At 46.2% G+C, this 23,232-nt stretch overlaps 1 protein-coding gene across 10 annotated transcripts in view; it reads left to right on the plus strand.

Annotated features, from left to right (window-relative positions):
- GSE1 (Gse1 coiled-coil protein) overlaps nucleotides 1–23,232 on the plus strand; it is a 427,626-nt gene that overhangs the window by 400,510 nt on the left and 3,884 nt on the right. For all 10 annotated transcript variants that reach the window (XM_082232842.1, XM_082232838.1, XM_082232836.1 and 7 more), the window contains 10 exons: nucleotides 2,669–2,856; nucleotides 4,282–4,479; nucleotides 6,561–6,752; nucleotides 6,862–7,172; nucleotides 8,244–8,571; nucleotides 14,488–15,080; nucleotides 17,723–17,835; nucleotides 18,999–19,269; nucleotides 20,451–20,558; nucleotides 22,779–23,153. In XM_082232842.1, coding sequence (XP_082088968.1) covers nucleotides 2,669–2,856; nucleotides 4,282–4,479; nucleotides 6,561–6,752; nucleotides 6,862–7,172; nucleotides 8,244–8,571; nucleotides 14,488–15,080; nucleotides 17,723–17,835; nucleotides 18,999–19,269; nucleotides 20,451–20,558; nucleotides 22,779–23,153 — 2,677 coding nt within the window. The remainder of the gene's footprint in view (nucleotides 1–2,668; nucleotides 2,857–4,281; nucleotides 4,480–6,560; nucleotides 6,753–6,861; nucleotides 7,173–8,243; nucleotides 8,572–14,487; nucleotides 15,081–17,722; nucleotides 17,836–18,998; nucleotides 19,270–20,450; nucleotides 20,559–22,778; nucleotides 23,154–23,232) is intronic.

The raw sequence follows: 23,232 nt of genomic DNA on the forward strand, positions 1-23,232 counted from the left end.
CAGACTTGGGTCCCAGTCTCCTGCTTCAAGCAGTGATCGCCCCATTGCCTCTGCATGCAGAGTGTAAAGGCCAGAGCCTTCCCTCATTGTCTGTTCCCCATTTACTGGCATATTGCCTCTAAACATGGAAACTTGACTGGGCCTATCTAGTCCATGGAGCAGAAGCCATACAGTACCTGACATCAACATAGAGCAGACTGGAAGGTAGTCAGGATTAGTTCCATTTTTTCCCCAGATAAGGTGGAATAAAGAGAAGAGAAGTAATGCAATAGAAATGAAACGACAGTTTTGCACACATTTTGGCAACATTTCTGAATTCAAACTCCAAACATTTTGCAATGTTCACATTTTGAAATGTGACTTCAGCTACATTCAGATAGCACTCATTCCATTTTCCTGATGTTTCATTACCTGATAATTTCCACGTTTTATGCGCTCTTTCACACAATGTAATTCTAGAAAATGAGTGGAATCTAGTGGAAGTTTAGTGCTCATTTCCATGTTATTTGCTTCTGGGGTATGGGGGTGGGGAGGATGCAAGCCTGCTAACCTGGAAAATCAAGAGAGTTTTGTGTTGCAATTTCACATGATCAATTTTGGAGTGATATTCTGGCATACAGTTCTTTTCTGTCATTTAAGATTTAGCACATACTGGTCAAAAAGCCACAGTTTGGAATTCAACAGCTCAGGCTCATATTAGAATCCAGCATAGAAATGCCAGCATTATCAAAAGGAAAACTACCGTATTTTACTCAAATGTAATACTCACCTTTTTCAGCCAAATTATGTTTCAAGGTTCTGAAAACTGAGGTGCACATTAGATTCAATGGCACATTAGACTCAAGGAAATACGGTAATACAATAACTCTGCACCTGAATGTAGTTTTAGAGTGATTCTTTTGAAAAACATAGATATTGTGTTATATCCAGTGTTCTTCTCTGAATAGAGCCACTGAGATCAATAAACATGGCTAACCTAGCTGCATCCATTTTGGGGGGTGTACTTTGATTAGAACTTAATTGGATACAACCCTCTGCCCAGGACTTGTAGGGCAAGTAAAACTTCCAAATTCTATGCTTTCTAAAACTTATGGATCAAATGCAATCCATAGTTGTGAAAGTTGTAGAAAACTCCCAGTTTTACAAACGAATTCAAGACCATCTCCACAGCAGATGTTACAACCATGCTATGGAGCACTTGGGAAGCAATTTTTGGCTGCCTCCATCTGGGGCTATGAAAATGAAGAGGGCCCAACCTTCCAAGCACACATCCTTGGCTTTGTTGCTGTCAAATGGGACTTGCTTCCAAATTAATGGATTTAGGAGCATAATGTTCTATTGTCAGAGACATTATGCCTCTGGGTGCCAGTCGCTGGGAGTCGCAAGTGGGCAGAGTGTTGTTGCACTCATGTGCAGCTTGTGGGCTTACCAGAGACATCTGGGTGGCCACTGTGAGAACAGGATGCTGGACAAGATGAGCCATTGGCCTGATCCAGCAGAGCTCTTCTGCTGTTCTTATGTTATGGTTGATAATAATGGGTACACGGTCATTTCATGGTGTAAGTCCATTTTTATGCATGGAACTCCTTGCTTCTATGCTTCTGTAAAGTCTGCATTGTCAACAATACTACATTACATGGAAAAGGCCTCCCCTCCCTGCTCCCATCTGTTATGATAAATAGCGAGAGAGAGGTTCATAGGAAGCTGCTTTATACCTAGTCCAAGACCATTGATCCATCTAGCTCAGTATTGCTCCCACTGATTTGCAGAGGCTCTCCAAGGTTCCAGACTGAGGGACATCCTGGAGATGACAAAGACTCACTCACCACTCTACCACTGAGCTAAAGCCTTTTCCGTAATCACTTCTTAGTTCAAATTTGTACCATATTCTGTGTTACAGTGTGTTAACAATTGACATCCACCCCATTCATAAGAATATAGGAAGCTGCCTTCTGATGAGTTAAGCCATTGTTCTAACTAAGTCAGTATTGTCTACCAGCAGTGGGTCTTCAGGGTTTCCAGACAGGCTTCTTTTTTAACAATACCTGGAGATGCTGGGGATTGGGTTGAAGACCTTCTGCATACAAATCAGATTTTATACAAATGAACCACAGTCCTGCCCACCCCAGGGCATACAAAGACATGCAAACACACTTGACAGCACAATCCTATGCATGTTTCATGAAAGTGAGTCCCATTGTATTCAACTAACCATTAATATTTGCACCTTCCAATTGTTTTTAATCAGAGTTGAGATCCCACCTGGAACACAGGCTGCTTGTGTGACCTCAGACCAGCTGCTGTTTCTCAGCATTGGTCCTCAGTCCGTCAAATTGGAACGATGGCAGGGATGGGATGAGGATCAGCCTCATAAAGTGCAGCACTTCTGTCAATCACACCAGGACTCCTGTCTGCCACGTGTGCCTTGCAGGAACACGGCTGCTCCTGACATGAGACCTGCAAACAGAAGTGCAATTTTCATTAATTAATGGGAATCTGATGAGTGTCACCATCCAGGCATTGCTAGACCCATGATCCCTGACTACCGGCTGCATTGACTGGAGCCCAAAAACATCTAGAGATGTTCCACAGAACCTCCCCATCCTATCCATTCCCCCTGCCCAGGGTGGACTGCAGACTGATCATGTCTTCCTTTTTCTCCACATAGCAAGAAGCCGGGTCACGAAGCAGTGGTGGAAACAGCAGCAGCAACAGGGACCGCCTGATGACTGAGGCCCCGTTACCCCAGGAGAAAGCCAGTGGCCCAACAGTCCCTTCTCACTTGCTGGGGACGCCTTATTCCTTTGGGATCCCTCCTAACTCCATCGTCCAGGACTCTCGTTTCCCACCTCTCAAGTAAGTGCCTGCTGGCTGGGGCTGATGGGAATGGTAGTCCAAAACCTCTGGAGGGCACCAGGTTGGCCAAGGCTGCACTAGAAGGACAGACCCTTCTTCTCCAAAGTGACAGTGTCTTGGGAACCAGCCTCTGCCTTGCTTGCAGGCTTGGGTTGCCTCTAGAGGTCTTCCTGACTGCAGTATTTGCAAAAGTCCTTTTTCAGTAACAACAGCTATCATGAGCCCATGAAGATGTGTTGGTAGTGCTGGTCAGGGGAGAAAAGGGTCAGGAGTGCAAAATTAGATCCTGGGGAGGGACCAAGCAATCATGGGAGATGCTAGAGAGGGTCTGAGCAGGTTGACAGGGGAGAGTCCCCTCTTAGTGACATCAGATGCCCCAACCACCGTGGTACAGCTGCTTGACTCGTGCACCACCACCTGTCAGTGAAGCACTCCCCACCCAGGGTGTGCCAGCTCCACCTCTGTTGCCAAGGATCTGTTAATGGCTGCAGCAGTGTGAACAGACCCAGCCTGTTCAGCCTTGTGGGCTGGGGAGGCAACTGTATGAATGACTGTGCCTGTCCTGCTCTTCAAAAGGGGAGTTCAGCCATGTGTTCTAGAGTTCTGCTATGTCTTCTGAACTGTATAGCTTGTAACCTGATCTATGTTGGGGCTCTGTAGTGAGTTCTGGAATAAAGCCTTTAACAATAATTGAGCTGAGAGTCCAAGAACTGAGTCTACAGATGGGAACCAGGACACTACCATAGCATTGTGTGTACATGTAAGTCTCTGATAGCTGGTTAGAGCATGGTGCTGATAACACCAAGGCTGCAGGCTCGATCCCCATATGGGACAGCTGAATATTCCTGCATTGCAGGGGGTTGGATTAGATACTCAGGGTCCCTCCCAACTCGATGATTCTATGTAATGGGGAGGGGGGAGAGAGACAGTCCTGCCTGAGATGGATAGCCACGCTACTTACCCTCCCATTTCCAAAAATGGAATCTGGCCAGAAACAACCTGCAAAGGAATACGATTCACAAAGTGAGGAAGTGCTGTGTGTGTCAGGTATGTACATGATTGGATGTGTGTCCCACCCCCACCCCGAAACAACTGCTTTAAAATGAGAATGCAGCAGCTTTGACTGCTCAGCCTCCTAAACAGATCTTGTTCTGAAGGCAAAATGGAGAGCACTCTAGTGAACACGTGAGCACTTTATTGCTAAGCAGGGAGCTTGAAAAGTGTGGTGCCTGCCAGTGTGGCTCCTTTTCCCATATGGAGTCCACTGTTTCCCTCCTCTTTTGCCTCCGTCAGTGTGGGCTGGGCACTGATGCACACATGGGGAGACTAGATGCCCTGACCAAAGGTCTCCAGGCCCCAATGGAAGCACAAGCTCAGGAGAGACAACGTCCTCCACTTCTTTCCCTCTTTCCTTCCACTCTGCAGCCTCCCACGGCCTGTCCACCATGTGGTGCCTCCCAGCGCAGTCACAGAAGACTACCTGCGGAGCTTCCGGCCGTACCATACAGCTGAAGAGCTTCGCATGTCCTCCCTGCCTCCCATTACTCTGGATCCAGCCACAGCTGCTGCTTACTACCACCCTAGTTACCTGGCTCACCATCCGTTTCCTCACCCAGCCTTCAGGTAAGGGCCAAAGATGATGCAAGCAAAGGGCTTTGCCGGCCCCACTCTTCGCCTTGTGGGCAAGGGAGGATTTGATTGAGCAGTTTGGGCAGTTACCCAGGCGTGTTCTTTGGAGCCAACCGCTAATAGGTCTTAACAGGTCTTGCCCACAATGGAGGGCTCTCTGAGGACTTTAGCACAGCTGTAATAAAGCACAACAGGCCATCACTTAAAGCAGCAGCAGGAGTCCAGATGCTGGGCCACTAATTTGTTCTTTGAATGGGGTCCTGTTGAGCGGTTTCTGCCTCCGCCCAGCTTCTGTTATGCCCTGGTCAGCAAGACACGCTGTGCCCATGGAGAACTGAGATCAAGCAATGGGCTTGGAACACAAATGCCTTTTGAGAGAGCGGGCGGGGAACCTGAGAAGCTGTCTCCAGCTTTTCTTCGGTGGCTTGCACGTTTGCCATGTTTTTTGAGGCTGCAGATTCAAAAGTGCAGCAGCTGTGTGGGAATGTGTATGGGTACAGTCCGCGTATGGGCCTTACCCGCTCCTGGAGAGGCCACTCTTTAGATGCCTCCATCTCTTGAGGTTAGGGGGTTGATGGCTAAAGACTTGGTGTGCTATGTGGGGATGCCCCAGCTCTAAGATGCCCTTGCAAGACCCTTGTGCTTGATAGCCTCCTTTTATAAGTTTGGGGCAAAACGTGAAACTGGTTTTATTTTACTAGAGGACATAATGCATTTTTACTCAGTGGCAGTACTCCCTTGTTTGATGTTCTTACTTTACTGTTCTTGGGGTTTTATTGCTAAGGTTGAAATAATTTGTGGATAAGACAGAACAAAATATTTAAAATAAAAATTAGGTTGGGAGAAATTTTGCTCTCTTTATTCTCCACCCCACCCCACCCCAATTCTCCTCTAAGCTAAAACACAGTTTAGATTTAGATTGGATTTCATGGTGATCAGGCTGGCAGGGTCTAGGTCAAAGAGAGGCAACATGTGGCCCTTAGCCCCAACACTTCTTGAAGCTTCCCAGAGTGCCTTTCTTCCTCGCTGATTTCCTCTTTATGTTTCCTGGCTTTTGAACAGTGGTAGCTGGTGCCCATTTGGGCTGGAGGGGTGGATGGGAGCCCAAGAATGGGTGGAGGCAGAGCCAATGATAGGCAGAGCCAAACAACTCTGGGTTTGTTCTCCTTTTTGCTGAGTTTGTACAAAAGGAGTGCTTGAGACCAAGGTGAAGAAGCTCACAGGCAAGTAAGAAGGCAAGCAGTGGAAGAGGGCTGGGGGCAGGCTAAGGTTGATGGGCCATCTGCCCTAATGCACCAGCATCCACTCCTTTAGAAAGCATGTTCCCCTTTTTTCTACGCTTTTTCAGAACTGGGGCTGCCTTTTACTTAATAAAAAAACATTGTTTACTTCTGAATAAGATTGGGATTTCTGATCAGAGATTGCCTTGGTGAAAACTTTATTCTTTGTTCTGAATAACACTTTTGTCTCTGTCTGTGCCCATCAGTTGCTCTGGCTCCACCTACTGCCAGCATGCGGGCCCCCGACACAAGGGAATGAAGTTCTCGAAAGACAAAAATGTGTTGGTGGTAGCCCCAAACCTCAGCAACAGCTGTGGGGCCTCAGACCCAGAGCTGAAGGCACAGTCCTACCATATACTGTATGCACCAGAGGTGGGAAGCCAGTTGTCCTACAGATGTTGTTGGACTACAGCTCCCATTATCCCTGACCATTGATTAAGCTGGCTGGTTTTGATGGGAGATGAAGCCCAGCAACATCTGAAAGGCCACAGATTCTGTGTCTCAGGTACACACCTTTTGAAGGGCTCCCTTGTAGTATTTGTTAGCAGGATCTGCTTGGTTTATTTAGTACCAACTGTGAAGTTCAGACAACACAAATGGGATTAGTTGCCATTCTATGGCTAGAGTGGCTGGGGAAACCCAGCCAGATGGGTGGGGTATAAATAATAAATTATTATAAATTATTATAGAGTGTTCTGCATGTAATTTTGCTCTCTTCAGTCACCAAATGCATCTCTCTCGTAAACGCAAAGAAAGCTACGAGACTTTTTAGTCTAACCGCACCTCTCTTTTCAGGATGGATGATTCGTACTGCCTCTCAGCTCTACGCTCACCTTTCTATCCAATTCCAACTCCTGGTTCACTCCCACCGCTTCATCCATCAGCCATGCACCTCCACCTGTCTGGAGTGAGGTACCCCACCGAGTTGTCTCATTCGTCTCTCTCTGCCCTTCAGTCCGAACGCATATCCAGCCTGACAGCAGAGAGGTATGGAACCATTTCGTGGCTGTTGGAGGAGATCTCAGCTCCTTTGGGGACAAAATGAAGGGTCCACCCATTAGCCCTTCCTCCTATGCCTTTCTCTTGTTTTTTGCAGGCTGCAGATGGATGAGGAGCTACGGCAGCGGGAGCGAGAGAAGGAGCGAGAACGGGAAGCTGATCGCGAGCGCGAGAGGGAACGGGAGCGAGAACGGGAGCGGGAGAAGGAGCTGGAACGGGAGCGGGAGAAAGAGAGGGAACGGGAACGGGAGCTGGAGAGGCAGCGAGAAAGAGCCCGGGAGAAAGAGCAGAGCATTGTCAAAGCCATGGAAGGCCCCTTCTTACCAGTGTCAGAGTTGCACGGACTGAGGAGTCACCCACCAGAAGAGCGTGTCAAACCATCTGAGCAGCTAACGCCAAACCGAGCAGGTGACCTGAAATAGCCACTGAAGTAGCTTTTGTTTGGGAATTTGCTGGGGGTGGGCAGGGGAAGCAGCCCATTTGCCATGGGCATTACATAGCCAGCAAACACCTGAGACTCAGCCCCTGGGCATGGGGCTTGAAGAAACATCACCTGATTTGATTATCTGTGGGCTTTGGATCTCACTGAGGTGCTGTTTCTGGTGGTTTTGTGATGGCCGCTATAACAGCACTCATGGGATACACAGTCTGCAGTTTCCCCGCAGGATCTAATGTCCTGTTGTTTTCATTGCATACACTACTTTATTAATTGTTGCACAGCTCTAGTAGCTTTGTTTGTGCTGAACAGGTTTGCCATTCAGGTGCGGAATCTGATTTGTGCTGCAGAATTTGACTATAAGAGAATGGAGGCAGGGTTTAAGTCCTTCCTCACCCCTAAGGTCTGTGCAGAAACCTGTAATTTGTTACTGTTTTCTGGTAAAGCATTTCAGCTGAGCTGACGGGTTTCCTGTAGTTATTCTGTCTTGTGCAGATCTCTGCTCGTCATCCATTGCTGTATATGTGAGCTATTGGCCAGCGAATGACTATGGCCTTCTCTCCTCCACTGCTGCAGAACATTGCATTAGGTGAACTGTATCAGCATAAATGTATTCAGGTTACCTGAGCCAAAAATTGGCACAAAGAATGTAGCTTTTTTGTCTGCATAGCCTTGTTCAACACAGGATGAAATTGGCAAATTCTTTTGGCCAATGAAGACCCTTCCTATAGCATATATATATCAATCTCCATTAACATAGGCCTGGGCCAACTGTGAATTCACCTGGATCTGCTGGATGTAGCTCACATGTCCTGCCTCTTTCTGTACTGTGGGCCCTGGCATGATGCAGTGGCCTGTTGGGACACTGAGGTGCTGCTGACCTGCCACACTGTTCTTCCCTGACTAAGATCCTTTGTCCCACCACAGTTGTGGACCACCATTGGCACAAATGCTACATACCCCCAAGTATCCTGCTGCCACCTCAGACAGCATTCCAAGGCTAAGGGGACCCTATTTGCATCCTGCCTTTTTCCCCCTTACAGAGAAGCCCAAGGACTCTTCTGCTATCCAGACCCCCAAGCCAGTCCAGCATCCTTTGCACTCGTCGTCTGCCTCGCACCATCCCGTGCCCAGCCTCATTTCCAACCACAGCATCTTCCCCCTGCCTGGCAGCAGCACAGCCACAGCGCTTCTCATCCAGCGCACCAATGAGGAAGAGAAGTGGCTGGCGCGGCAGCGGCGGCTACGGCAGGAGAAAGAAGACCGCCAGTCCCAAGTGTCGGAGTTCCGGCAGCAAGTTCTGGAGCAGCATTTGGATATTGGGCGCCCGCCCGGCCAGATGGAGGCCGAGCACCGGCCAGAGAACCCCAGGTAAGGCTTTGCTTCTTGAGTGGCCTCTCTGCTAGTGGAGGCCTCTTGGATCCTACTGGCTGGCTACTCTCTGTTCGCATCTGGCTTGCGGGGCAGAGGAGATCTGAAAGCACCCAAATCTTTCGCAGGAGTGGCAGCCCACCTGGAAGGGGTTGGTGTCTCAGAAGGGTAAGCAAAGATCCAGAGCCTTCATCTGGCTCCACTATGTTTGGATTTCAACAGGCAGGAGCTAATGCCATCTGACAGCTGCTTGGAAGCTTTTGCAGAATGAGCCTGGTGGCCTCCATCCAACCGACTGTGACCAGGTGTCACTAAGGCAGTTGTCACTAATTGCTGCCATCGCTGGCAGATGGAGGGAGCTGAGTCTTGGAGGCCTCTAGATCTGAATGGGCTGCAGTGTCGCTGGCACTGCTGCTTCTTGGCCCTCCCAATGTATGACCCAGGAGGGGGTGGGAGAGTCCAAGGTTGGCTTTGAGAGCCTCATTTGCCTGCTTGGCCAAGAGCAAAATGATTGCTCTTGAACAAGGCAGGAGTCCCTCCGGCCACACGGCTGGTGCATGTTTTTGACTGTGGACCAGGAGCCCACACTCCAGCCAAGGCAAGAACTTGCTTCCTGCCAGATCAGCTTCAGAGTCCCTCCGTCTCAGTCCTGGGCATGGTGTGATGAGTAGCAAATTCCAAGTGGGAATTGGGGAGCAAAAGCACAGCTGTGTGAAGAGAGAAAGTGTCTCTGTCGCTACTGCTGCCGGCTCCCTCTTGCCTCTGGGTGGATTGATATCTCCCTTCTCGCTCTATTGCCAAGCGCTTACTTAAGCATCACTGACTCGACTCATCCCTTTGGCTCTGCTGCTGGATCCCATTGTTGGTTTCTGGTATCAAGGGGATTAGAGGAGCTAATCAGGTATAAGAAGGAGTGGATTGCTGGTCTGCACTTCAGTGTCAAATTCTCATTTCATCATCCTCTTCTGCAATGGTTCAGCAGAGCTACACACAGAGCAAGGTCACCTCTAATGCGTACAGTGAGAAGGGCCTTGGGCTGTTTGCTTCAAAAGCCACAATCCAGGGGCTGCTAATCCGCTGCGCCTGGATAATGGCAATGGGTGCCATGGAAGCTACAGCCATAGGCAAGTTGTTGTTACGGGGCCATTGTTGATCAACAGAAAGAGACGTTCTCTCATTCTTTCTGGTTAACTAGAGAGTGTCTGCACCACTCCCAATTTGATATTTTTAAGGATGTGTTTTTAGGACGGGTTTTTATGAGTAAGAATCTATTGGCTTTTGTTTTTTATAAATTGTTTTTCTTTAAAAAAGCTTGTTGCTCTAGTGAATTATATTGTGCTTGTATATTATGTGCCACTTTGAGCACTACGTTGACAGCAGGAATGCCATATGGGAGGGGATTTTATCCAATGCTAGTCCTACTCAAAGTAGACTCATTGACATTAATGGCAAGACTAATTTAGACCCATTAATTTCAGTGGGTCTATTCTGAGTAAAACTTAGTTTGATACAACCTTGTGTGTGCATACAGAAAAACACATTTATTTAAAAGCACTTACATAGTAATTCCTGTTTCAAAAATATCCAAGCAGTGTATAATCTAACAAAACACAGAAATGTTAAAACAAAAGCACAAACTAAAACCAGTAAAATAGCAATATAAAAAGACATAAAAGCATACAAAAGCAAAACAGAAATTCAGAAAATTCAAACACTTAAAACAACCTTTTGGGTCAGATAAAGCCTGGGCAAAAAGGTAAGTCTTCAGGAGACATCTGCAGCAACAGACTGCTGCTTCGCATATGGCAAAGGAAAGAGTATCATCCATGCACACACACAAGCACACACATCCAGGAGCTTAGTTGTGGATAGTAACACCAGCATCCTTCTCCAGATTCCCCAACCTTAAATTGTGTCCTTTGCAAACACTGATGCCCAATACTTCTCCGGCTCCTCAGCAGTCAGATTACAGATTGAGGCAGCACTCTGAACTTGATGCTCCGCTGCACGGGGCCCTGGTGCTCTGGAGTGGAAAACTGTTAACTGCACAGCTTCAGCACATGCAACATTTATCCTTCTAACAGTTTTAGCCCTTTTACTAGTTATTTAAGAAGGATTTCATGGTGTCATTCCCTTTCTGCCACTAGAGCGTAAGGCTTTTTTGTGGCATCTTTGCACATTCTGAACTTCAGAGCTTGTGTGAATGTGTAAGTAACTAAGGGCAGAGTTATTGGTCTGGGTAGTGACAGAAGGACACACTTAGTGCCCCTGTCATCATCATCATCAGTTTATTTGCATTTCTGTTTTCCATAGTAAACTATGCTCAAAGCAATGTGATCCCAATAAAACAATGCATAAAATACATGCAGGTCCTAGTTTACGAACACAATGCATTCATTGGAAATTATTTGTTAGGCGAGTGTTTGCGTAACCTGTCAACAATTTCCGTTCACATTACAAGTTGATTCTTTCCATTGATTCCTATGGGGGAAATTCTAATGCGTCCTCAATCACAGAATTTGTCATGCACTCCTGTATAGTGAGGTTTGGGTACTAATTCCTTGTGTTTGGATAAGTGAACATAGCGAGTGTTTGTAAAGTGGGACTTGTGTGTAACATTTCATGATAATTCACTAGCTATTTATAGGATATATCAGCAAAAGTTAAAAAGTAATAGAAACAACATTTCAGTAAAAAAATTCCTTCCAGTAGCACCTCAAAGACCAACTAAGTTACAGATAGGTAGCCGTGTTGGTCTGCCATAGTCAAAATAAAAAAACTTAGTTGGTCTTTAAGGTGCTACTGGAAGGAATTTTTTTATTTTGACTATGGCAGACCAACACGGCTACCTATCTGTAACATTTCAGTAGGCTGGAATAAACCTTATTAATAAATTCAATATTACAGCAATATTAAGTGATAATAATGATTCAAACTAATATTTCATATTAAAGCATAACAATAGGAAAGTAAAATCCCAAAGCAGCAAAAGTAGTATATCTTTTCCAGAGTCGATGATCTTACCAGCAAGAGCCCTTGAACAAGATCCCTGCCCTCCAGGCTAGGCAAGGTCACCATAGAGAAGCTGGGAGCTGGGTCTTGACAGAATTTGTGTACAGATCACCCCATCCTCAGCAACTGGGTAGGGAAGAAGTTGCAAGGAGGTTCCTGCACTGAGCTGGGGCTGGACTAGATGGACTGCAGGGTGACTTCCAGCTCTCAAATCCTTTTATCCTTCAAGTAGCATGATAGCTGTATCAAACCTGAATGTTCAGAAGTTAGCAGCAGTTGCCAGGGAACAACCACAAGAGAGGGTTGTTGCCACTGTGTCCAGCTTGTGGGCTTCCCGGAGGCATCTGGTTGGTCACTGTGGGAAACAGGATGTTGGACCAGATAGACTTTTGATCTAATCCAACACGTCTGTCCTTGTGTTAGCAGGTGACAGCGAAAAGGGCCCGGGGCCATTATGCTTAATGATCACTGGGTATCTGAGCATTTCAGAGTCAAGGTTCACTTTCCAATGTTTCAACCACATTCCCCAGTGCAATTGCAATCGTAATGGATGCTTGCTAGCTGTGGGGATGGCAATGAATTGTTCATTTTTTCCAGCAACAGAATGTTGGGTTTGGATGCTGGGATAAATATAATCACAACAAAATCAGTAGATTATGCTAAAAAAACCCACATTTTTTGCTATTATGTGACCCACATTGTCTCACTGTTTGTAGCAGAGGTCCTAAAGTTTGCAACCTTCAACTTTTGAGTCTCAAGTACACGGCAGCTGAGTTTTTGGATACCCAGCTGAGCTATTCAGGAGAAAATTGGCTCAGTTAACCAAAAAGGTTTTAGGATGCATCAGACCAATCAAATGTCATTGGCTGAGAAACGTCTCTCCACAAATCAAACCCAGGGGGAAAGTAAGGGTATGCATGTATGAAGCGAGATGAGCGCTGCACCCCATAGTCCCCTTTGACTGGGCTTAACTGCCCAGGGGTCATTTACCTTTACCTTTTACCTGCATGTGACAGGAGGCACTGATTTTAACTTTTATGGTACGCCCCCCACGCCCTACAGGATCTGTCAGTGCTGACAATATTCTCATTAGCCAAAAGTCGTGTAACTTTAATCCATGCACTTCTTTGTAGATCTAATACATTTTGGGGAAACCGTATCCTCTCCCTCCTTAATCGAGCACATATTTACAGATGGAATTTCCAAATCCTACTCAGCAATGCAGGCCACTGATAACAGTGGCTGGTGCCCACTGGGACTGGCAAGGCGAGAGACCAGAGCCAGTGACGGGCAGAGCCAACTAACTCTAGTTTTGTCCCTATCCTCTTCCTTCCTGCTGAGTTCTACAAGGAGCTTCACTGAAAGTAAGGAGGAAGAAGCTGACAGGCAGGCCGGGACTGGTTGGGGGCAGAGGTTGGTGGAGCACTGCCCTGCTCAGCCTAACAGAACAGCCTCCACTGCTGAGTAAGTGGCCTTGACGAAGTCTCTGCCCACTGATGAAGTCTTGGATTCTCAGTGAGGGTGGCAGATCAGTTAGAATAACAAAGAATAATGAGAAATGAGCGCAGATGCGTTGACAAGGTGTTTGTGTGCATGTGCATTTTTGTGTTTCCTCTTACCTGGTTTCTGCTGCAGCTAGTCCAGAAACCACTAGGTGTCACCCCAGTCCCAGCCTCCCACAGATACAGATGTGTAGGCATGTACATATTCCCAGCCAAACTGCCCTCCAGTGATAGCTTTATATGAGAAATCTGATGTTCCAGGTTGGCCCTTCTGCTTTTGCAGCTCACTGCACAGGCCTTGTTCAGTTATAGCAGTGGGTGGACTGTATCCCAGTGTGGAAACTGGGCTGTGTAATATCTCAGAATGACATACTGCAGGCAGGCACAAGACAACTCTTCCTGTCAGTCTGTCAGTCACTTTATTTACAAACTACTCTCCTGCACACATTATACTCAGCAGTTCATAACAAAGCACTGACAAAACTACAAACACAAAAATAAATACAAATTAACTGCCATAGGAATTAGCAGTGGATTCAGTGTCCATCACTCACATTAGAGAGGGTTCCATGAAGAAAAGCCTGTCATTTTTCTGACCACAGAGCCTTCTGCTACTTACCAAGATGACACTTGGGCCACATCTGCCCCATGCATCTAAAGCACTCTTAGAGCACAGTCACAGCTTCTCCCAAAGAATCCTGGGAACTGTAGTTTGCTAACGGTGCAGAGAGTTGTTAGGAGACCCCTATTCCTCTCACAGGGACGCGGGTGGCACTGTGGGTTAAACCACAGAGCCTAGGACTTGCCGATCAGAAGGTTGACGGTTTGAATCCCCGCGACGGGGTGAGCTCCCGTTGCTCGGTCCCTGCGCCTGCCAACCTAGCAGCTCAAAAGCACATCAAAGTGCAAGTAGATAAATAGGTACCGCTCTGGAAGGAAGGTAAACAGCGTTTCCGTGCACTGCTTTGGTTCGCCAGAAGCGGCTTAGTCATGCTGGCCACAAGACCCAGAAGCTGTACGCTGGCTCCCTCAGCCAATAAAGCGAGATGAGCGCCGCAACCCCAGAGTTGGCCACGACTGGACCTAACAGTCAGGGGTCCCTTTACCTTTACTTATTCCTCTCACAGAGCTACTAGTGTGAGACTGGTTTAACAATCAATCCCAGGGAGCTCTGGGGATTGTAGCTCTGTGAGAGGAAGAGGGAATCTCCTAACAACTTTCATCCCCATCAATGAACTGCAGCTCCCAGGATTCCTTGAGGCAGAGTCATGACTGCTAAAGTGGCAAAGTAATGCTTTAAATGTATGGTGCAGATGTGGCCTTAGTCACAGTGAAAAGCACTTATTTGTAGAACTTACCTTGCATGCTTTGTTAATTAATTGTACCTCTATCCTTTTTGCAGATCAGGACCAAACCGCCCTGAACCAAGTAGTCGAGACCAACCGCAGCATTTTGGAGGCCCCCCTCCGCTTATCTCTCCTAAGCCTCAGCACCATCCTGTCCCCACTTCCCTCTGGAACCCTGTCTCCTTGATGGACACTTCTGAGGCACGAAGGATACAGGAAAGCCACCCTCTCCCAAGCCACAGCACCCAGTATGAGTCCAGTCGGCAAGCCATCCCCCTTGTGAAGGTTGAGCGGGTGTACTGTCCAGAGAAACTCGAGGAAGGGGCTAGGAAAAGAGAAGCCCTGGAGAAGTTCCAGCCTCCTCGGGACCCTGGCGGGGCAGAGCATAGTGGCTTTTCCCATGGGCCCTTCTTAGCAGAACTGGAAAAGTCCACACAGACCCTATTGAACCAGCAGAGAGCCTCCCTCTCACAGGGTGGGCAGTTGGTTGACATGAGCTTGAACGCCAAGCCAGGCTCACCCTATCGGCATCCATTACCCAGAAGCCATGACCCCATGTATGTTTACGACGAGTTCTTGCAACAGCACCGGAAGCTGGTCAGCAAGTTGGACCTGGAGGAGAAAAGGCGGAGAGAAGCCCAGGAGAAAGGTCAGTGCACAGGCCCTTTGTGGAAGGGCCTACAATACATCCAGCACTCCGGAATGCCTCCCCTCCAGGTCTTGTTCCTGGAAAAGGGAAGGCTGCACAGGCTTTTTAAATGACTTCAGTTTTGGAAGTAGAAGTCTCAGTCATCCTCCGGAAAATAGGAAACACAGGAAGCTGCCTTATATTGAGTTGGACCCTTGGTCCATCTAGTCCAGTGTTATATATGTGCTAGCTGGCAGCAGTTCTGCAGGTTTTCAGGCAGGGACTCGTTCCAGCTTTACCTGGAGCTGGTGCCTGGGATTGAATTGGGGACCTTCTGCATATAAGATAGTTGCTGTACCACTCAGCTAAGGCCCATCTTCTGCAGCTTTCTTACAGAGAGCACTAAATAACATAACTGCAAAAAAGGAAAGGGAGGTGCTTAGAACGGTCAAGAGGCCACACAGCCCTTGTGGGCTCTCAGGTGAAGGAAGTCTCTGCCAAAGAGTCCCTACAGCAGAGCTGTATGGTTTGGTTAGAACCAAGGAACTTGTGTGAAAAAGAAAAAGGTATCCCTCCTTCAGATTCGATGTTTTTCCTTGTGCCAGGCTAGGGGCGGGGGGCATGGAGAGAAGCTCACAGCCAGTGTGTGATTTGGTAGTAGGGACCCTGCTAGCTTCCAGGTGCCATCCTTTGTAGCCAGGTGTGGACTTGGTAGGGGCACTTTTTAAAAAAACACACACACACACTTTTATGTTGTTATTTTAAAAAGCAGCACAGCACTGCAAACTTTGGTTGCTCAAGGCTTTTTTAGCAGGCATACAGAAATTCCTAAAAGTGGATTCAGGAACACATTTTCCTCATTGTGCTGACTTCCCATTTGGAGCTGGAGACATGTCCAAACAGTAGATTCAGTCACTCCTTGCCTAACACCTTGCTGTAAGCATTGTGTCAGTACTGATTGATTATAAAAATGTAATACTTAGTATAATAGTACTATTTAAGTGGTTTTCTGCTAGAGATTAGTAATATAATCTCTAGTAATCCAATCTAAATCCCACACCTGTCAGAATGCATCAAGAGATCCACTTCCATTTGGATCCTATTGTGTGGTGTCGGGAAAAAGCACCCTGTTCAAATTGTCCTCCTGATTGAGAAACCTGGAAGAGCAAATACTGAATACACCAGAATTTAGGAAGAGATCCACTGAAGCCGGGTTAAAGTGTGCTGCTGCCTGAAGGATGAGTAAAAGGCTGTATCTGAGGCTGAGATATTCTACCCTTTGATTTGCATAAAGCTTCTCCAGTAGGCAAGTTGCCTCATTTGTCCCAAATTAAAAGCATGGCTTGAATTTGTAATGTCTAGAAGGAAAAGTGTAATGTTCAGGGAAAACCAGCCTTTTTGGGGTTTTATCAAAGCCCCAGTATCTTGGATCACATATCAGAAATGGATTGACCCTCTAACGTGGCAGGCTGCTTCCTCCCCCCCCCATCCACTTTGCCTGCCTTGAACACACTGTCCAAGTTGCTCCATAAATCCTGCCTCCAGTTAATAAATGATGAACTGAGACTAATAAAGCAGCTTTAAATATTAATCTGGAATGTAAAACCAGAGTGGGATTAGCACACACGAAAAAAGCAAGGCATTTAGTTGGGAAAGGTGAGTTTGGCACACAGGGTCTGCAGTTTCCATTGTGTGATGTTACTGTTTTCTACTTGTAGCTGCTCACATCCCTTTGGGCATAAGTCAGCTTGTTCTCTCAGCCTTCTAGATGCCTCCTTCTTCTTTGGCTGCCCCACTAACCTATGCCAGCTAGCATCATGGTTAGCTGCTGTGCCACTGGGAGCATGTGATGGTGGCATGCCAGAGCATTAACAGTGGCTGCTCCTGCAATACACAGATGCGTTCACTGCAAAGACTGGGAAGCATGAAGGACTGAATCTAGGAATCTGGCATGCAAGCCTGTTCAGTACGGGGAAGAGTCCTGGCCTGATCATTAGCACCCCACCATGTTCATCTGCCTAGCACCTCCTGGTTGCCACATGCACACAAGGCAACCAGGCTTCTCACTGTTTAGCAGGTGCTTCAGAGCACCAGGGCATTCACAGCCAACTGCCTTCTTTTATGGGCACAGCAGCCATACATCCAAGGGACCACAGCACAGTCATTGCATTGCACAAGCAGCTGGCTTCCACCTGCCTACCTTCTGAGCTTTTCGTTTCCTTTTTTTCTGGTCAAATTTGATCTTGTTTTGTATAACTGCGTTTTTTGTTTTTTGCAGGAGGCAGAATACATACAAACCTCAGTAGGATTCTGTGCCTGTTTTCCCCAGACATGTATCTGTACAGGAGGCTGATATCTTTCCTGAATCAGAGGCCCAGAGAACATAGTCTGTTGCCCTTGCTTGTAACATTATCTGGCTCTGCCTGCACACTCAGAACAGTGATGACAATTCATTCAGCTGCTCCTGAGAACAACCCACTAGGATGCAAACAGCCCTCATGGTTGGGCCCAGTTTTTACTCTAAAGCATATTCCAATATAGACTAGATTGTGTCTCTTAGCCACAGGAAAACAAAAACAAAAAAAGGTTGTGATGATGCTAGGTAAAAGATTTGCAGCTTCCCACAACCTTCAAGTTGGCCTTCTCTGCTTTATTATGTACAGGTTACTACTATGATCTGGATGACTCTTACGATGAGAGCGATGAAGAGGAAGTGCGAGCCCACCTGCGATGTGTTGCAGAGCAACCCCCATTAAAGTTGGACACCTCCTCTGAGGTAAGCCCCACCTCTTACTTCACATAATACTATGGACAAATTCTGGTCCATAATGATTTCCAAGAGTTGACAAGTCTAGCTGCGCCAGGTAAGATCACTTGCTAACCTATTACCAAGAACTGAACTTTGCTAACATCATACTATTATCTGTCTTTTAGAGCAAATATGCTTGAGTTGAAAAGTGGGAGTCTGTGACGTTCCAGATATAAATGATTTGTTCAATATCTCAGGGCAAATTCCAATCAGTGCCACAAATCCCAAGTTCTTGCAAGTGGCACTTTCCCCCTACCCCCAGCTGTGTGTATTTTTCCAGGCTGAGGATTGAATGCTGATCTCAGCCTGGAAAAGTTCCTAGAGTTGAAGGAGAAAGTAAAAAAGAGTGACTCTCTTCCCACTTCCTTCTTCAACTCTATGGATGCTTCAGTCACTGCCTTCTGAGTCTCAAGAGGGAAGAGCACAGAGTAAAGAGCCAGTAGGAGTGGGTAGGCTCAAATGCAGTTTATAATTTTTTTTTTATTAAAGAGATAGCAACAGTAGTACATATTAGCTACTGCACACCCTTCCTACCCACCTTCCCTATAAATGGGCACTGGTATACTGTATTAACTCTTTTTAAAAATTCAAAGCACATTTTCACTTGCATGTTTTGGCAGAAAGAGGATTTTAAAAACAACAACAAATGGTTGTCTAGTGCTCTGTTTGTGTGAATGGGTGGGTGTTTTGTATGTGAGGGGGGAGAGAGAGAAGTGGCGGTAATGGACGTCTCAACTACTCTCACCCACTCTTTATCACTCCGCAAGGAATGCAGCCCTCAAGTTCAAAAAGTCTGCCCACCCATAAGTGAACCACAAGCACATTCTACCTATTTTTTCCTTTTCCTCCTTCTTTTGGCTGTCTGAATATTGTCAAGTATTTGGATAGGCCACTGATAACTTACCTTCTTTTCTATGCAGTTGGCATACTGTAAGGAATTAGGCAGCTAGGTGTTTCTCTTGAAAAGAGAATCCTTTACTGAACAATGCAGACTTCCTGTGGTTTCTTTAAACAAAATGATAGCACATACTTCACCTTAGAGCTAATATCATGGAAACACTGGTTGATGTATACCTTTAAGCAAGAGAAACCATCTGAATGAGCATCCCTCCTTTGTTACGCTCTTCCAGAAACTGGAGTTCCTACAGCTTTTTGGACTGACCACCCAACAACAGAAGGAGGAGCTGCTGACTCAAAAGCGGAGGAAACGGCGGAGAATGTTGCGAGAGAGGAGCCCCTCGCCCCCTAGCGTCCAGAATAAACGCCAGACACCCTCTCCTCGTTTTGTGCTCTCAACACGTTACAGCCCTGATGAAATGAACAACAGCCCAAACTTTGAGGAGAAGAAGAGATTCCTTACCACCTTCAATTTAACCCACATCACTGCTGAGAAACGGAAAGGTGAGTATTGGTTTGTGGGAAGATGGGTCGAAGATCTTCCAGGATGTGAGGGAAGCTTAAGTGGGTCTGGTAAGTTCAAAGGCCATACAGAGGAGCATACCTCCTGGAATCTGTTGAACAAACTGCAATCTGCAAGCCAGTGCGTCCAAGGAATGCAGAAAAAATCATGCACTTTTATGTAAACTTGTATATGAGGGTCAAGTGTCATGTGAAATGGCCTCTTGGAAATTGGACTGTAGGCCACTTGACTTCTCAAAGCCTCCTCTTCCAGAAGCAACCCACATTACAACTAAAGGAAAACTGTGAATCTGGCCTTTGTCTAGTGCCAAAACCTGCTGCTGCCCTGCAGTTGTTACACGGCATTGTCTTAAGAAAGAGAGAACAGCCTCGTAGTGTTGGTGTAGCATTGTGATGAAAAGTATGGGCTAGGGACTACCAAGAAGTATCTTCAGATCTCAGCTTAACCATAAACTCAATACTCTGGTGCTTAACAGCATATGGGCAGCTGGTACAAGCTTTTGAGTTCAAGGCCCTTAACAAATTAGGTCCAGGCTATCTTAAGGACTGCCTGATCCCTTATATCCCTACCCAATCACTGAACTCTTGTGGGGTGTCTCTGTTAGTGTTCCCCCATGGCTCAGATGCATGGCTTGTAACTATTAGAAGCCATGCATTCACTTTTGTGGATCCAAGCCTGTGGAAATCCCTTCTAACTGAAATTAGACAGGCATCTTCCTTGCAGAAATGTCAGACACATGACTTAGGCTTTCTTGGTCCAGCAGGCATTTTAAGGTAGTGTTTAGTTTTTGCAATGAATTTCTATTGTTTTATTTTCCGTGAAGGTTATTTTTATGTGCACCCCATAGAAATGCTAATGATTAAGCGGTTTATGTGTCTTAAATTAGAAAAAAATACAATAAAATACAGGTCTTTATAGCACAGTTGTGAGGATTAGTGATGATATATGTGTGCTGCTTTGGTTAACTCTTAAAAAGTGCAGTATATATTCTGAGAAATTATGTGGTGTTAGATTTTCTTATTAAGAGCCAAGAGCAAAAAACGAACAGGCTTTACTAACCAGGAGTGGAGAGAGCTGCTCTCTGGGACTGTGTATCAGTCCTGCCTCTTTCATTTTGCCTCTGAGCAAAAGCTAGTTTTGCTCACTGCTTCTCATCTTTCAGATACAGAGAAGCTGGTGGAGATGTTCCATGCCATGAAACAGAAAAGTGCCTCCACAGCAGTATCAGTGAAAACCTCCCCACGGGACAGTCCTAGTAGCGTCCAACCTGGTAAGTGGCTATAAATGGCAACTGTGTGACAGCAAGGGATTGATGCCTTCTTGGCTGGGGCTTCTTGAGGCTGCAAGATGTCCCAGTGGACTTGATTATCCTTGTCTGTGACTTTCTGCTAGGGTAAACCAGGCAGATTAAGTCCAGGGAGACGTTTTGAGTGCCCGATTACAGGAGTGTTGTTTGTCTGCCAAAACAGAACATGTGGTGTACTTCCAAGAACTGGATCTGCAATACAAACCTCTACACATTTACTCAAAAGTAAACCCCACTGATTTCAATGAGGCTTACTTCCAAGTATGTATAAAATGAGTTGCAGCTGCCGCCAGACTTTACAGAAACCTCAAAGGGAGGGGTGGGAGTGCCCCTTGTGTCTCATTATCTCCAACTGCTTCTTAAATAACCCAACAATAGGCACATGCCAGAAGCTGCAAGCTCAGGAGGGCTGGGTTGTATGTAACTTCCTACACTGCTCACATAGTTTTGGTGGGAGGTATTTGCAACTTTTTATTTATTTTATTTTATTTTATTTATTTTATTTTATTTAAAAGCATTTCTAAACCATTTAATATTTCAAAAATCTCTAAGGAGTGTAAGCTATTTACAGTGTAAAAATACATTAAAACAAAAATACAACTTAAAACTAATAAAAAAGTATAAAATGCCCATTTTGTCACTGCCCTATTATTTTGTGTAGGGTGCAGAGTGTAATTTCTAAGTGAATGTACAGAGCTCTACAAGGGCAGGCAGTCTTTCTGGTAACCTGGTTGTTCAGGGCTTTACAGAGGTTGTGTGCCGCCACCACCCCTCGTCTCTGCCAAACAGTAGGAAGATTCCAGGGAGTTGCAGGCACTCGCCTAGGGTTGTGTTTCCATTGGGAAATCAAAGCACAAGAAGACTAGTGTCTTTAAGAAATGTTTTATTTTACACATATTTACACCTAAAGCCTTCAGTGGAGGGGTTCCCTCACTGAGAGAAGTGAAGTTACAGGGAAATGGGCACAGGGCCTTCTCGGCAGTGGCACCCTCCCTGTGGAATACTCTCCCATCAGATGTAAAGGAGATAAATACCATACAACTTGAAGGCAGCCCTGTATTGGGAGGTTTTTAATGTTTGGTGTTTTATTATGTTTTTATGTGTGTTGGAAGCCGCCGAGGGTGGCTGGGGGATAAATAAAACTTATTAATAATATATTACTATACCCAAAGAGCATCCCCCATGGCTCCTCTGATAGCTACAGCAAGCTTGGGTCCAAAGCAGCAGCCAGCCAGAGTCTGTTGGTGCAACCTCCTCCAGCCAGTGCTTCATGGAGTTCTTCCCAACTTCCTTCTTGTTGCCAGCACACCTTGCAAAACCAACAAAACAAAAAAAAACCCTCTCCTTCCATCTGTTCACCCACCCACCCTTCCCCATACCTAGTTTTGTTTTGTTTTTTTAACAGGACACATTTTTCCTGTGTGATGTCATACCTCCTGTAACCTCCCCCTCCCAACACTGTTATTTCTTTTGCTAACACACAGCTGCAGGTGGAGGGGCAAGGACAGCACCTGCATGGTCAATTGTTCTGGCACTTAATTCTCCTTCTAATCGCATTCAACCTGTAATTTAAATGTAATGTCTGGCATCTTCCCTTCATACTCTAAATTGTACCCCTTTATTCATTTCTAACATTCACTAACTCTAGCAGTTCTGAGTGCCCTTGCACCCCCAAACTCTGTTACCCCAGATCTGTAACGTGTCAACCGCGCATTAGCATGCTTCCTCAAATGAGGCAGCTTATTTGTGCACACAGATTTGCTTGCCTTGAGCAAAGTTGTTGTTTCCTCCCATGTTCAAAGAGAGTCTTATAGCTACCTCAAGGTAAATTTTGCAGTATTCTCGGAGCAGAGCAACCAAGGGATAACATGTCAGCTGAGTACAAGTCCCAATTTGCACTTGACAATATGTCATCAAAGGCATTGTAAGAGGTCTTTGGAAGCGTCTGCTATTATTTTAGGAAAGAAACAAATACTCACCCAAGTTATGCATCCCAACTGAAGCAGTGTTTCTGTTCTATTTCTTTATGCCAGAGAATTAACAGTAACTCCAGAGTGCAAAATGGTAATTTGTTTTTCAGAACCCTTTTGTTCAGTCACGGAACTCTTAACAAAGGGAATTTATATCGAAGCAGCACTGTGGCTGCCCCGAGTGACTTTGTTTGTTTTTCTTTCTTTTGCAAAGAGCCACAAGTACAGCAAACTGCTGTGGATTCAGAGAAACCAGTCAGCATTGCTGCTGCTTCGCTGCCAGACTCTCAGAAGACAGCTGAGCCCAGCAGAATGGAACAGCTGCGACCGCATGAGTTTCCAAGGTCCAAGGAGCCGGCTCCTATCTCTGCAGAGAAGCCTAAGTTGAGCGATGGGCACATGGCCAAGAAAAGCCTGAGCATCCTTAACTATGTCCGAGGTTCTTTGCCGAAGGACATCCCTGTGCCGTTATCACACAGTATGAATGGGAAGAACAAGCCATGGGAGCCCTTTATAGCCGAGGAGTTTGCACATCAATTCCACGAGTCTGTGCTGCAGTCCACCCAGAAAGCGTTGCAGAAACACAAAGGTAATGACAACTTGTAGGAGGCAAGTAGTGCCAACATCCTGCCAGAGATATATGTGAGTGATAAGGGAAATGCACAGGA

This window comes from Podarcis vaucheri (assembly GCF_965113315.1).
Source record: "Podarcis vaucheri genome assembly, chromosome: 7".
Classification (NCBI taxonomy): domain Eukaryota; kingdom Metazoa; phylum Chordata; class Lepidosauria; order Squamata; family Lacertidae; genus Podarcis; species Podarcis vaucheri.